The following is a 12,171-nucleotide window of genomic DNA, read 5'->3' as shown; positions in this document are numbered from 1 at the left end:
TATGCATAAATAACCTGCATATTTGCATATTTATTTATATATATATATATATATTAAAAGAGTTTTAGACTTTTTTTCCAAAAGTGTCGAGATGATGTTTTGCATGTTTGTGTATGTTGCTTTGGCTGCTGTGTTTTATGTTTTGACAAAATGAGTATTAGGGACTGCAAAAAACTAATATGCATCCGGGTGAATACCTTGACATTGTTGCATATATCCTGGTAATCATTTTTCATCTTGTTCATGTTTTCAGTGATGGTGGGGTCATGCACCGTGTCGAGCAGGGCTTCTCCCTTCTCAATCACAGCCCTCACCGCTGCCTCATGAGACTCCACAGTTTGCTGGATTGTCTGTGGCAAAGATGGAAAACACTTGAATCAACAGATGCACGTTCACGCTGTGCTTCTTGCCTTCTGGTCTCTAATACGTATAATCTAATACATCAGCTTGAGAAGGGTCTGACGTTCAGCAAATGAACCGAACAATGTGTGTTACAGCAGGAATCAGTACCGCACACTGAAACACTCAACTGTAGGGTGAAACACAAGAAAATAGCAGAAAAACTAAACTGACTAAATGCGAATCATTCAAAGAACACTGAACTGAATGCAGCACAAACATACAGGAAACACATCACAAATCCAGCAAACAGCCTCAAACCAACCTTGTATTTGGCCAACTGGGCCTTCTTCTGATAGAGCTCAGCTTTAAGTTCCACAGCGGAGGCCAGCATAGATTTGGTCTCAGTAAGCCACTGCCTCTGGGCCTTGTACTTGTCTAGGTAGTCCTTTGACAGCTGGATGCACTTCTCCTGTGCACTGAGCTCCGCCCGCACAGCCCCCACCAGCTCCTCCAGCTGGCCGAGGCGTGCGGCGATCTCCTCCTTCAGCTGCTCCACCTCCGGCTCCTCCAAGAAGGCCATGGCCCTCTCAGCCTTCTCCCGCGTGGTCTTCAGGAAGGAGCGACCCTGTTCCATGTCCCCTTGCAGAGCCTAAATGTTCCAGTAGAGTGGGGAGAGGCAATGTGGAAAAACCGTATTGATTTACTTGAGCGTGGAAAGCGTGTGGGTGAGTGTAGCACTATAGCAGCAGCCACAGGTGATGTAACGGTGGAGGACTCGGTACCTCGAGTTTTTTCATTTTCTTCTCCATTGCAGCGCGGTCAACAACATCAATGCTGACGGCCACGCTGCCGAAGTTCTTCTGGGCGGTGCACAGCCAGTCAGAGAAGGTGCTGAAGATGTTGTGTGCTTCTTCGATGGTGGACACTTCCTCCTTCAGCTGTTTTATCGTGTCCTGTAGAATACACAGAACCTCATGCACTGTACTGTGTGTGCTCTACATGTGTGTGTGTGTGTGTGTGTGTGTGTGTGTGTGTGTGTGTATGTGTGTGTGTGTGTGTGTGTGTGTGTGTGTGTGTGTGTATGTGTGTGTGTATGTGTGTGTGAAGCCTACCAGCAGGTGCAGAAGCAGGGCGTGGTAGCGTGAGGTGAGCTGAGTAGCCCTGGTGCTGACTCTGCTGCTGATGTGAGTATCTTCCAGAACCTGCTGGGCCAGAGTACTTAAGCCCTCTATCTCCTCCTGGTAGACCAGCACCTCCTCATGCCATCCCTGCACAACACAATAAACACCACTTCACTGTTTAAACCTACAGCCAATTCACCCAATACAACACTGCTTTAAATATGTTGTGTTATACAAGTCTTACATCCCATTACAGCAAAGGGTCTATGTCTCAGAGAGATTGGTGGTTAGATCGATCTGTTATACTTTACATGAGGGTTCCCATAAGTTATTTAAAGACTTGCTAAGACAAACCTGTCATCACTATGTAACACAGTAGTGATTTCACAGTTACACCTGTAACTCTTAGCATTTATCATCTATTTCCCCATGAGCAAATGTTGCTTTGTTAACATTACTTACATATTATTTACACTCATGTTCATGGTTAGTTAATGTTAACTAGTGCTCAGAGTAATGTCAGCTATGGGAACCCAACCACGAAGCGTTAGACCAGCGTGCGTGGCCCCCCAGACCTTCAGCAGCTGCAGCTGGGCTTCCTTGGTGGTCCGGTCCGAGCGCCTTCCTTCTCGCAGCTGACCTTTGCCCTCCATCCCTCTCAGCCAGTTATCCAGACGCTGGAACTTCTGCTGGATTTGCCTGAGCTTGGCGAGGGCGCTGTTGAGCTGGGAGCGGGCCTCGCCCAGCCGGGCCTGGTAGGCGCCCCACTCCTGCTGTGCCGTCTCCAGGACTCGCTCCTCCATCTGTGGCGCCCCCCAGGGGATGACCCGCTCCCGGCTCCCCAGCAGGGTGTTGAGCAGGGCCTGGCCCTCCGTGCAGTGCACCTGCAGCTCCTGCAGGGGGTGAGAGTCGCTCTACTAGACCTGTTCTATTATAGTGATTCAACTACACTTGTTCTGTGATAGTGACTATATATATATATCTGAGACTCCTCCATCTAAAACTGATTTATCGACATATAGCACTATATAAATAAATCTGACTTCTAGACTAAGTCAGTCCATATACACGTGTGTTCCCACCTGCAGCTTTTGCAGAGTTTCCTCCAGCGTGTCGACGTCTCCCTCCAGCTGTGTGTAGCAGCCCAACCTCTCCTGCTGCTGCTCCAGCCAGTCCTTAAACTCGTGCAGACTGCCTTGGTAGTCCTGGTGGGCCAGCACCAGCTCCTCAGCCTTTCCCACAGCATGCTGGGTAATAAGAGGCCCCACACTCAATTCACCAATACAATAGCACACATTGTGAAATGGACTTAACTTTGTAACTTTGCACATGGAACTGTACCTGGGCCTTTTCTTTAACTGTGTTGTACCGTTCTTGCAGGTCTTGAATCTCCAGTTGGGTGACGTAGTGCTCAGCCATGTTAGAGCCCTTCACAGAGATCATGTCCAGCACAGAGCTATGACTTAGAACTTCCTCCAGCAGCAACTACAATCAACAGAAATCAGTCAGTTAAACAGTAGTCCCTAAATAGTCTCTATTTACACAGACATAACTGGTTCATATTATTTGAGCTGTTCAAAATGCATTCTGCCAGTGATCTTTGTTGATGTTTTGACAATTGTTCCCTTTAAAGACTAAATCAAGTTTTAACACTGAAACGGTGGCATGTGTCATCACATGTTGGTTGGAACTCTCTACAGTAAGTCTGCCACTGGAGAAACACGCATGTTATTTGTAATTATGTTTTGCATTACACAGCATATGGTGGAGCGGCTTTGCCATATTGTTGCGAAGCATGCAGTGACAGCACTACCTTGGCCTTGCCCAGGTTGGCACTTTTATCCCTCATCTCAGAGCACTGTTTGTCTGTGGAGCTGAGGCTCTCTTCCACGCGCTCAATCCAGCTCACAAACTGGCGCACATCCTCCTGGTAGCTGGTCCACTGTGAGAGTGCTGCCTCCAGCTGGCTGTGAGAACAAACAGTACAGCAGTGTCCTGAACGCCACCTCCAGTGTCCTGAACACCACCACCAGCGTCCTGAACGCCACCACCAGTGTCCTGAACGCCACATCCAGCAGGTGTTCGTTCAAAGCTTGAGAATTTTCTACTGCTCCTCTTAAGTGATGAAGCCATTTGCATACAATAATTTCCTTTTGCTGAACAATCAGGTGGATTTGACGTGACCCAGGAGTAATGGTACACTGAATGGTACACTGACCTTTTGCACTGGATGGACGTGGACAGCAGGCCATCCCACGAGTCCTTCAGGTCCTGGATCTGCTTGTGCACCAGAGGAACCCCCTCTGCAGACGTGTTCCTCTGCACAGACTCACCTCGCGTCACCAGCATCTTCAGCTGGATCTCCTTCTCCTGGCGAGCTGTGAGCAGCGCCTAGAATAACAGCAGGACACTCAGTGGATGAGGCTGCAATCCACCTCATGCGGAGATCGCAGGATGAATTCCAGCCTGTGTACCTCCAGCTTGATCATCCTGCTGTCCAGTACGTTCTTATCGGCCGTCGGCGTGCAGTAGGTCTGTAACATGTGGCAGGTGTCTGCCACCCAGTTCTGCAGCTCCTTCAGGCTCTGGGAAAAGAGCTGGTGCTCCGAAACGATCCGCTCAATCCTCGAGGTCTTTTCCTGGTGAAAAAGGCCCAACACGTTGGAGCAAAAATCACACTTAACACCGGGACCTGTCAAAAATGAATCATGGAGTAAAGGTTGTGGCTTAAGATTTAAAATCTTAAGTAGAATATTAAATGTGTTAAAAAGACAGTACTGAGAGTCATTTCATATCTTCTCAGGTAGATTTTTTTTAGAGTTAATAATTGTGATTTATCTTTGTTAATTAATGGTTAGGTCTTACATTGTTACAAGACTTACATTGTTATATTCATGCACAACAGACTGTGAGAAAGATACATGTTAATATCATTGGACAGAATAACGGTATCAATTAATATCACATTTACTGGCAAAAATATCCAGTAAATATCCAGAGTTTAAAACCTACATATCACTACAATGGTACATCTGTTTAAACTATAGGCTACACAGTCTATGCCGACAACCCAATATATGTCGAGCGCATGGGCTCCCTGTCCCTAAGCACATAGCACACAGTGTAGCCTGGTGGGCAGTAGTAGGATCAGCCTAGGTGCAGACAGACGTTACCTTGGTCAGGTTGCTTAAAGCTAGGTAGTGGGCGGAGAGCTGCGAGACACGATGCACAAAGCCCTTTCCGGCCGTGTGTCCATCCCACAGTTGCCGGGCCTTCTCCCTCAGCCGGCCCAGCTGAACCTCACGGGAGGCCAACTCCTCGAGCGTTGACTGGGGACGCACAGGCACATTAGCGCAAGCACGTTAGCGCAAGCGCGCGGCTCAGCACACGACAGCAGGGGACGACGTCCCCCGTTAGTAAGACAGAAGGAATAACTCAGCTACATGGAGCCGGTGTGGGTTAGGTTAGCAGCATGGCACACGGCTAGCAGCAATGCAGATTAAAGCGTGAGGCGAAAGCAACTACGGCGGAGGTGGTGTTTCTTTCATGGCCTACGAGCGATGAAGTCTTGTTTGTGGAAACCACTAATCATGAGTAATAGATGGTCTAGATTGATTATGGTATCAAGTTCAAATCGATGTTCATTGTTTACAAAAATATCTACAAAAGTCTATTATAATAAATAGAATGACAAACTCACATAACTAAACCTTCACTACTGTGAAGCTTATGTAAGCATATGGTTTAAGCATAATGAAAGTTGCAGCTATACATCTAAAGATGAGTGTGATGCAGAAAAAGGTCTCGGAATTAATGACACACACCATGTCTGGATGTTTCTAAGGAAAAACACTCCAGCTGTTGAAGCCAGTGTGTGCAGTGTTTGGACAGGTCAGTGGTCATGGTGATGTCACATGGGGCCTGGGTGTGGCCACGAGGGGACTGGGTGTGGCCACATGGGGACTGGGTGTAACAACATGGGGACTGGGTGTGGCCACATGGGGACTGGGTGTGGCCATGAGGGGACTGGGTGTGGCCATGAGGGGACTGGGTGTGTACCTGGAGCCTCTGGAGCTCATGCTTCTTGGCTGGCAGGTCATGCAGCCGACTGCTGCTCTCCTGCACTGCTGCCTCGGTCTCGTTCATCCAGTCCTGCAGGGGCTCCACACTCGCCTCAAAATCCCTCATCTGAGCCTGCAGGTTCTGTCACACAACACAAGCCTCAGTTATTTTAGCTTATGTGACTTACTGAGCTGGACCTCAAAAGACTAATAAGATGCTAGTCAAAAGTTTGTCTTTGTAATATTTATAGTGAATTTATCTGCAATATTCAGACGAATATTCGGTGAAGTCAGATTTTTGTTTTATTTGTGTGCTGTGAATATCCTGACTATCCTGATCTGAACAGCCTGTTTTTCAGAAGGGTGTTCTGTAAGATCCAACAAGAGTAAACAACTTTGGCCAATTCAGGACCATGCCATCAGGAGTTTACTAATGCACCTTAGTACTGCATTTTTAGAGCTTGGTATGAGGTCGTTGCTCAGGACGGCGGGTGTGGCGAGCCGCACCTGTAAGGCGGTCTCTCTCTGGTGCAGGTTGCTCATGAGCGTCTTCCAGTCCTCCCTGGTGCTGCTCACTTTAGCTCGGACTGCATCCACGCGGTCTTTGGCTGCCACGCTGAGCAGCAGGTCTCCACTCACAGCCACTGTGGTCAGTTTGCTATGACCCTGGTCTCTCTCACTCAGGAACTCCTGCACAATATCACAGCACAGGTAGCTTCACGCACAACGCCACAACCCATCAATACATCACGAACACTATTCATAACCATGATTGGTCTCTAAAAGGTATTTGAGAAGGAGCATGCTGATATACAGTACCTGGACCTTCTGGAGACTAGATGAAGCCTCACTCAGGTTTTGAGGGACATCAAAACACTTGGCTGTGTTGATTTTAGCATTGACCAGCCACTGCTGAAAGTCTCTGAAAGCCGCCCGGAACGTTTGCTCCAGGAGCTTCTCTTTTCCCTGGCATTCCCGGGAAGCCTGAAGACTGAGACTGCAGGACGGGTCAATGTTTAACTACAGGGTCAATGTTTATTTTAATGTAGGAATTGTACAACGTTGAGTCTTCAGCCTTTGCATCACAAAAAAACTAAAACATAAAGCTCAGTCAATGGCCTCACCTGTTGTACTCCTTGATAAGGGCAGACACCCTTTCAGACTGAGTTCCCAGGTCTCTGGAGAAGCGACAGAGGTCATTCAGTTGGGACTTCAGACCGTCTGACATGGGCTCCACATTCAGCAAAGCTTCCAAGGTGTCCTGATTCACAGTGCAACACAAGTGCAATGGTTAGACGTGATAACAGACACTCAAGAGGCATTTACTATAACTCAACCCCTGAACCTCATTTTGTTACTACAGATCTGATTTCTTGGCAACGTCTTCACACGCCTTCATGCAGTCTGGTTATGAATTCCCCACTGAGCCTGTTACCTTGGCCATCTGCCAGCCTCTCACGGCCTCCTGGCTGGTCTTCATGGTCTCCACCTGCTGCAGCGTTTCACGACACTCGCGCAGACGGCTTCCGAAACCGTGCAAGTCGTGCTCCAGCTGTGTGGCCAGGCTGTTGAACTCCTTCTCGGAGCTGGCCATCTGAGCGAGTGTGGCCTCCAGGCTAGCCTGCACGTGCTTGGCCCCCTGATCCCACTGTTCCCATGCCGACAGAAGCCCCGCCTCCTCCCGCTCCAGAGCCTCACAGCCCATGGTGGAGGTGTGGTCCCGCGCCACTGCCCCACACCGCTGCACCCGCACCAACCGCTCCCTCCCCTGCTTCCGTGAGTCCAGCAGCTCCTGACATGGAACAGGGCAGCGACAAATCACACGTGAGGATCCTAAATATTCATATGAACCTTCTAACAGAATTCTGTTTAACTTTCATTCTGTTAAATGCTCCCAATTGCAGATTCCACAAATGAATTTAAATCTTCCAAATGTAGGATTTTATTTCTAACACTGATCGTTCTCAAGAAAAGCTCTATGAGAACAAGTCTGCACGTGGATATCCTCACCCGCACTTTGGAGAGCTTCTTCTGGACGGAGGCGGCGTCCCCAGACATGTCGGACCAGCGCTGCAGCTCTTCTTTAGCAGACGTCAGCCAGTCGTTCAGCTCCCGCACGGCCTCCACATACTGCTCGTGCTCTCTGACTATCTCCTCCATCTGCTGCACTTTGTTCTAGACCACAGGGCACAACACCAGCCATCAGAGTCATCAGCACAGCTCCCTCCTGGTCTTGATAGTATTGAGGGTCTATGGGCAGGTCTATGGGCAGGTCTACCACGAATCATTTGTACATGCATTTGGGTTACAGCATAAATTTTCAGCAATAATGGTCCATGTTTGTATCATACCGGAGATTATGATGCTACTAAGATCAAGTCTATGAAAAAGGAACATGCGTATAGAAGCCGACCCCCCCTTACTTTGATGACCGCTGTGATGTCAGAGAACTGGGCGTTGAGTTCTGCTCTGGGTTCCTCAGCGAAAGTCTGGTCTCCGGTCTTCTCCAGGAGCTCGCCGGCCTTGTCGTTGAGGTGGCCGAGTGCTGCCGCGTGGCCCTCCACGTCGCCCTGGATGGCCCTCAGCCGGTCCAGCAGCGAGGCCTTCTCCTTCAGCCCAGGCTGCTGGGGCAGGGACACCCCCACCTCTTGCTCCACCGTCTCCATCCACTGCTGCAGCTGGGCCTTGCCCTCCTGATAGCTGCTCCACTGTGCCACCGTCCACTCGAGGCGGCTGTCGTTTACATACGCACAGCAGTAAGCAGTGTGTAAGTAAGCGATGACGCTCGTAAATCAGAAGCTTACCTCTTATAACTTCATACCAATAAATACTGTTCATATCCTCGGTTCACATTTTGCTTTTACATATCAGACTGGAAAGTTCTACACCTGTATGTGTGCTGTTTCTGAATTAGCAATTCTGCATTAGCTTCATCAGGCTGTCTACCTGTGGCAGCTCATGGCTGTCATGAGCATGTTGGCCCAAGAATCCTTCAGGCTCTGGAGCTGAGAGCGGACGGCCTTCTGTTTATCCATACTGCAGTTCTTCACCACCTGCTCCCCTTTCCCGACCGTCATGTTCAGCTTGACCTCTCCTTCACCCTTCATCAACAGGATCTCCTGCAACACCACAAAGCACTTCATTCACTACAGTAGTCTACAGTGAAAACATCAAAATCTAAATCCTGCCTGTTCATCTGGTGAAACAAAGCACTGCCGAGGGAAAGCCGAGGGCTCGGGCCGACGGCCCAACAACAAGTGGCTTTAGTGACCTGAACCAGGCTGAGCCTCTTCTCCAGGGTCTCCTTGGAGCCCGTGGTGGTGCTGAGGGTGGCGAGGCGCTCCCGCAGGCCGCCCAGCCAGGCCCAGGTGCCCTGCAGCGTCTCCTCGAAGGCCTGCTGCTCCTGTAGGCTCAGCTGGCAGCCTCGCAGGCGCTCCCGCACCGCCTTCAGCAGGCCCTGCTGCTGCACCTGCAGCTGCGCCGCCAGACGTAGCTCCCCCCCGCTGCCGTGGCCTCCCTCGGCCAGGGCCTGCGCCTCCTGACACAGGCTCTCGAAGGAGTCCCTGGAGGACGGGAGAGCACGAAAAACAAACGTCAGCCCGTTATTGTTTTTCCGTTATCCATCCACGCTTGGCAGAGTGGCATAGTCATCTTGTATTTTATACAGAGAGCGCTAAAGCAGGCTGCAGGTTCGTACCTCTCTTTCAGGGCTTCCTGGTAGAACTCCTCCACGCGCTCCAGCGTGGCCTTCTCCGGGTCGCTGTGCTTACCTTCCGGAAGCTCCGTGCTGAGTCTCACCTCCATCCGCTCCAGCCAGCGGCACAGTCTCTGCTGGCGGCTCTCGAAGCTGCACAGACAGGCACGCGAGTGACACGTGAGTGAGGGACACGTGCGGGACACGTGCGGGACACGTGCGGGACGTGCCACCGAGCCCGGGCTGCTTCAGACAGAAATCCCCCGGGCAAGGGAGACACGAGAGGGGGGGAAGGCCCGTGTGATGCAGTGCCCTCACCCGCTGAGCAAGCCGGCACTCTCCTCCAGACTCTGCTGGTTCACTCGGCACTGCTCCACATAACTGTCCCAGTCCTGTTGGATGGAGCAGAGGCTCTGCTGGACCTGGCCAGCGCTCGCTTTGGGGAGGTGAAGAAGGAGCTTCTCCCCCTCCTGACACACCTCCATCAGACGGCTTTCTCCGTCCTCGACCCGCTCCAGGGCCCCCTGCAGGACACAGGAGGCCACTGCACATTGAAGCACTGCAAAGCTGCTATTACTCATTATAAATGATTCATTTTATGGTCAATAGCATTCTTAAGATGACAGAAGATTTCAAGTTAATAGCTGAAACAATTTCCCCTTTTTACTGAGGGTTTTTTTTTGAGTTGACTAAATGCTGAGCTGCACCTTCAGCTTCTGTAGTTTGCGCTCGACCACGCTGGTGTCTCCAGAGTGGTCGCAGCATTCTCTCACTATGTCCTTCTGTCCACACAGCCACGTGTGAAACTGCTTCACAAGGTCTAAAGAACCACAAGACCATGGTAGGGAGGTGAGAAGGCCAACAGTGTGCGCTCACATGGTGGTAATCAAACGTGAGTGTGTCTATCTTTTCTATCAGAACACTCACCGTTGAAAAGCTGCTGTAGGCTGTGCTGCATTGAGGCCAGCATCTTAACACAGAGCTGATTAACAGTCTCGTACTTCTTGATGAGGGCGGTGAGGGCGGAGCCAAGCGTGGTCAGCTCCTCCGAGGGGTACTTCCTGCACAGTGTGTTCAGGTTTTCCCGTGCTGAGTCTATGCTCACCTGCTGGTTCTGCAACTCTTTCTGGATGTCCTGCATGCACAAAAGTAACTGAGGAACTTCTGCACGTTTTATTTGTCCCGGCAAGAAACCACGGAGTCATATAACACAGTGAGCTCTAAAACTGGAGGTGCACTGTATGAAATTACAGCTGTGATATTCACGTGGGCTTGGCAGGTTTTTTTTGTTTACCTTCACTCTGCAGATCTCCTCTGGTGGAGTCCCACATGTAAAGTCCAGCAGGGATTCCTCCAAGTTCTTCAGCCAGTCAGTCATGCGGGAGAGGAAGTCCTCCAGCTGTTGTCTCTGAGAGCAGAAGTCTCTCAGGTTGTCCTTGGCTTGCTCACACAACTCCTTCACGGTACTGATCTTCTTACTCAGGTCAGCCTGCATGACCTGTCAGAGATACCAAAAGAAGAGATTACACACTGCCACTGATGAACTAACATTGTGGGATTTGCAGTAGAAGCCCCACCTGCAGTGATGTAGGGATGTCCTGGGTGCCACCAATCTGCTGCAGCTCCGACACTTTGCTTTGTAGAGTGTCTAACTTCTTCTCCTTCTCTTCCACCTCAGCCTACATAAGCAAGCAGACTCTAGATGATGCACCAGCACTTTGATTACAGTATGAAGGAAATACTGTGAGCTTCCATCAACATTCTTACTTTGACTTCCACAAGGCGGTTTTCAGTCTTTTGGCTGTCGTTGAAGTTGCTGAGGGTCTCGGTGAGTTCCATTACAGATTTATTAGACCAGCTGTCAATCTCCTCGTTGATACCATAAATATCCTCCCATACGGAGAAAGCTTTTCTGAGATTCTCTATGTTCTCCTCAATTCTCTCAGACACCTGTAGGTGAAGCAAGGGGAGGATGTCAGTGTTGGGGCTTTGTGTGTTTCACATAGGGGAGTATAGGGGAGTTGTAATTAGTGTGTCACACTCACATCTAACCACTGGTCCACCATGGCCTCCATTTTAGTCTTTAACACCTGGGTTTGACAGTCTGGAATCCTGCTTAACTCACAGAGTAGCTGCTTCCCTTTACTGGAGAAGGAGTCCAGGTCCTTCTGATTGCGTGCTAGCTCGGCTTTAACTGATTCATGCTGAAAAATGGACAGAACAAATAAGTTCTTTAATAACAAAAAGAAGTACAAATGGACACAATTGTCAATAACAGAATAAAACTGCTTAAATGCTAATTGCAGTGAAAATGTGGAATTTTCCAGGTACAAAGTCCATGTGTCCTAATAGATCACCATTTAACTTACCTTAGAAAGTGATCGCCTGGTATCCTCCTGGTCTTTAAGAACCAATTTGATGTCAGCCACAGTCTCAGCACTCTCCACTACTGAATTAATGGAGGACTTCAGAGCCTGATAGTCCCTCATGAGCTCTATCAAGGCCCCGCACTGCTCTTGCCTAGAGTGAGACCAACGGGAAGGTCGTGTTAACGTTAATTAATTTAACCACTTATGCACAGCACGATGAGGTGAAGAGGTAGATGGAGAGAGCACACCACCTCTCTGTAATAAGCTTCTTGGTGTCCTCCCAGGTGGTCTGGAGGAGGCCGATCTCTCTCATCACCTCCCCGGCGAGCTCCGCATCTCTCTGGGCCAGCTGCTGCCCTTTGTCCCTCAGCCACTGTTCCTCATGCTGGTGAGACTGGAGTTCATCCTCCAGCTGGTTAAAAAAGCGCAGTCTAGACACACACACACACACACACACACACACACACACACACACACACACACACACACACACACACACAGAGCATTTGATAATGAGAAGTTAAACATCTGTAGATAATGCATTATTTTTATTAATACATTACATTAACCCGTTTTCTAACCCT

At 49.6% G+C, this 12,171-nt stretch overlaps 1 protein-coding gene across 1 annotated transcript in view; it reads right to left on the bottom strand.

The window, feature by feature from the left end:
- The window catches only part of LOC143480059 (nesprin-1-like), a 77,768-nt gene that overhangs the window by 36,130 nt on the left and 29,467 nt on the right, over positions 1-12,171 (bottom strand). Inside the window, exons 40-69 of the mRNA XM_076977495.1 lie at positions 11,839-12,018; positions 11,588-11,738; positions 11,264-11,422; positions 10,986-11,168; positions 10,796-10,897; positions 10,513-10,716; positions 10,146-10,353; positions 9,926-10,038; positions 9,537-9,742; positions 9,222-9,371; positions 8,796-9,087; positions 8,471-8,643; positions 7,948-8,257; positions 7,535-7,699; positions 6,960-7,316; positions 6,649-6,785; positions 6,344-6,521; positions 6,032-6,214; positions 5,523-5,666; positions 4,637-4,792; positions 3,938-4,102; positions 3,682-3,854; positions 3,277-3,430; positions 2,805-2,948; positions 2,546-2,710; positions 2,039-2,356; positions 1,455-1,610; positions 1,125-1,295; positions 665-991; positions 198-350 (exon numbers count right to left, since the gene is read on the bottom strand). Of these exons, the coding sequence (XP_076833610.1) occupies positions 198-350; positions 665-991; positions 1,125-1,295; positions 1,455-1,610; positions 2,039-2,356; positions 2,546-2,710; positions 2,805-2,948; positions 3,277-3,430; positions 3,682-3,854; positions 3,938-4,102; positions 4,637-4,792; positions 5,523-5,666; positions 6,032-6,214; positions 6,344-6,521; positions 6,649-6,785; positions 6,960-7,316; positions 7,535-7,699; positions 7,948-8,257; positions 8,471-8,643; positions 8,796-9,087; positions 9,222-9,371; positions 9,537-9,742; positions 9,926-10,038; positions 10,146-10,353; positions 10,513-10,716; positions 10,796-10,897; positions 10,986-11,168; positions 11,264-11,422; positions 11,588-11,738; positions 11,839-12,018 (5,677 nt within the window). The remainder of the gene's footprint in view (positions 1-197; positions 351-664; positions 992-1,124; positions 1,296-1,454; positions 1,611-2,038; positions 2,357-2,545; positions 2,711-2,804; positions 2,949-3,276; positions 3,431-3,681; positions 3,855-3,937; positions 4,103-4,636; positions 4,793-5,522; positions 5,667-6,031; positions 6,215-6,343; positions 6,522-6,648; positions 6,786-6,959; positions 7,317-7,534; positions 7,700-7,947; positions 8,258-8,470; positions 8,644-8,795; positions 9,088-9,221; positions 9,372-9,536; positions 9,743-9,925; positions 10,039-10,145; positions 10,354-10,512; positions 10,717-10,795; positions 10,898-10,985; positions 11,169-11,263; positions 11,423-11,587; positions 11,739-11,838; positions 12,019-12,171) is intronic.

The sequence above is a fragment of the Brachyhypopomus gauderio genome, chromosome 17 (assembly GCF_052324685.1).
Source record: "Brachyhypopomus gauderio isolate BG-103 chromosome 17, BGAUD_0.2, whole genome shotgun sequence".
NCBI lineage: Eukaryota > Metazoa > Chordata > Actinopteri > Gymnotiformes > Hypopomidae > Brachyhypopomus > Brachyhypopomus gauderio.
Note: the sequence above shows the minus strand (reverse complement) of the source record. Positions and strands in the feature narration are given on the sequence as shown.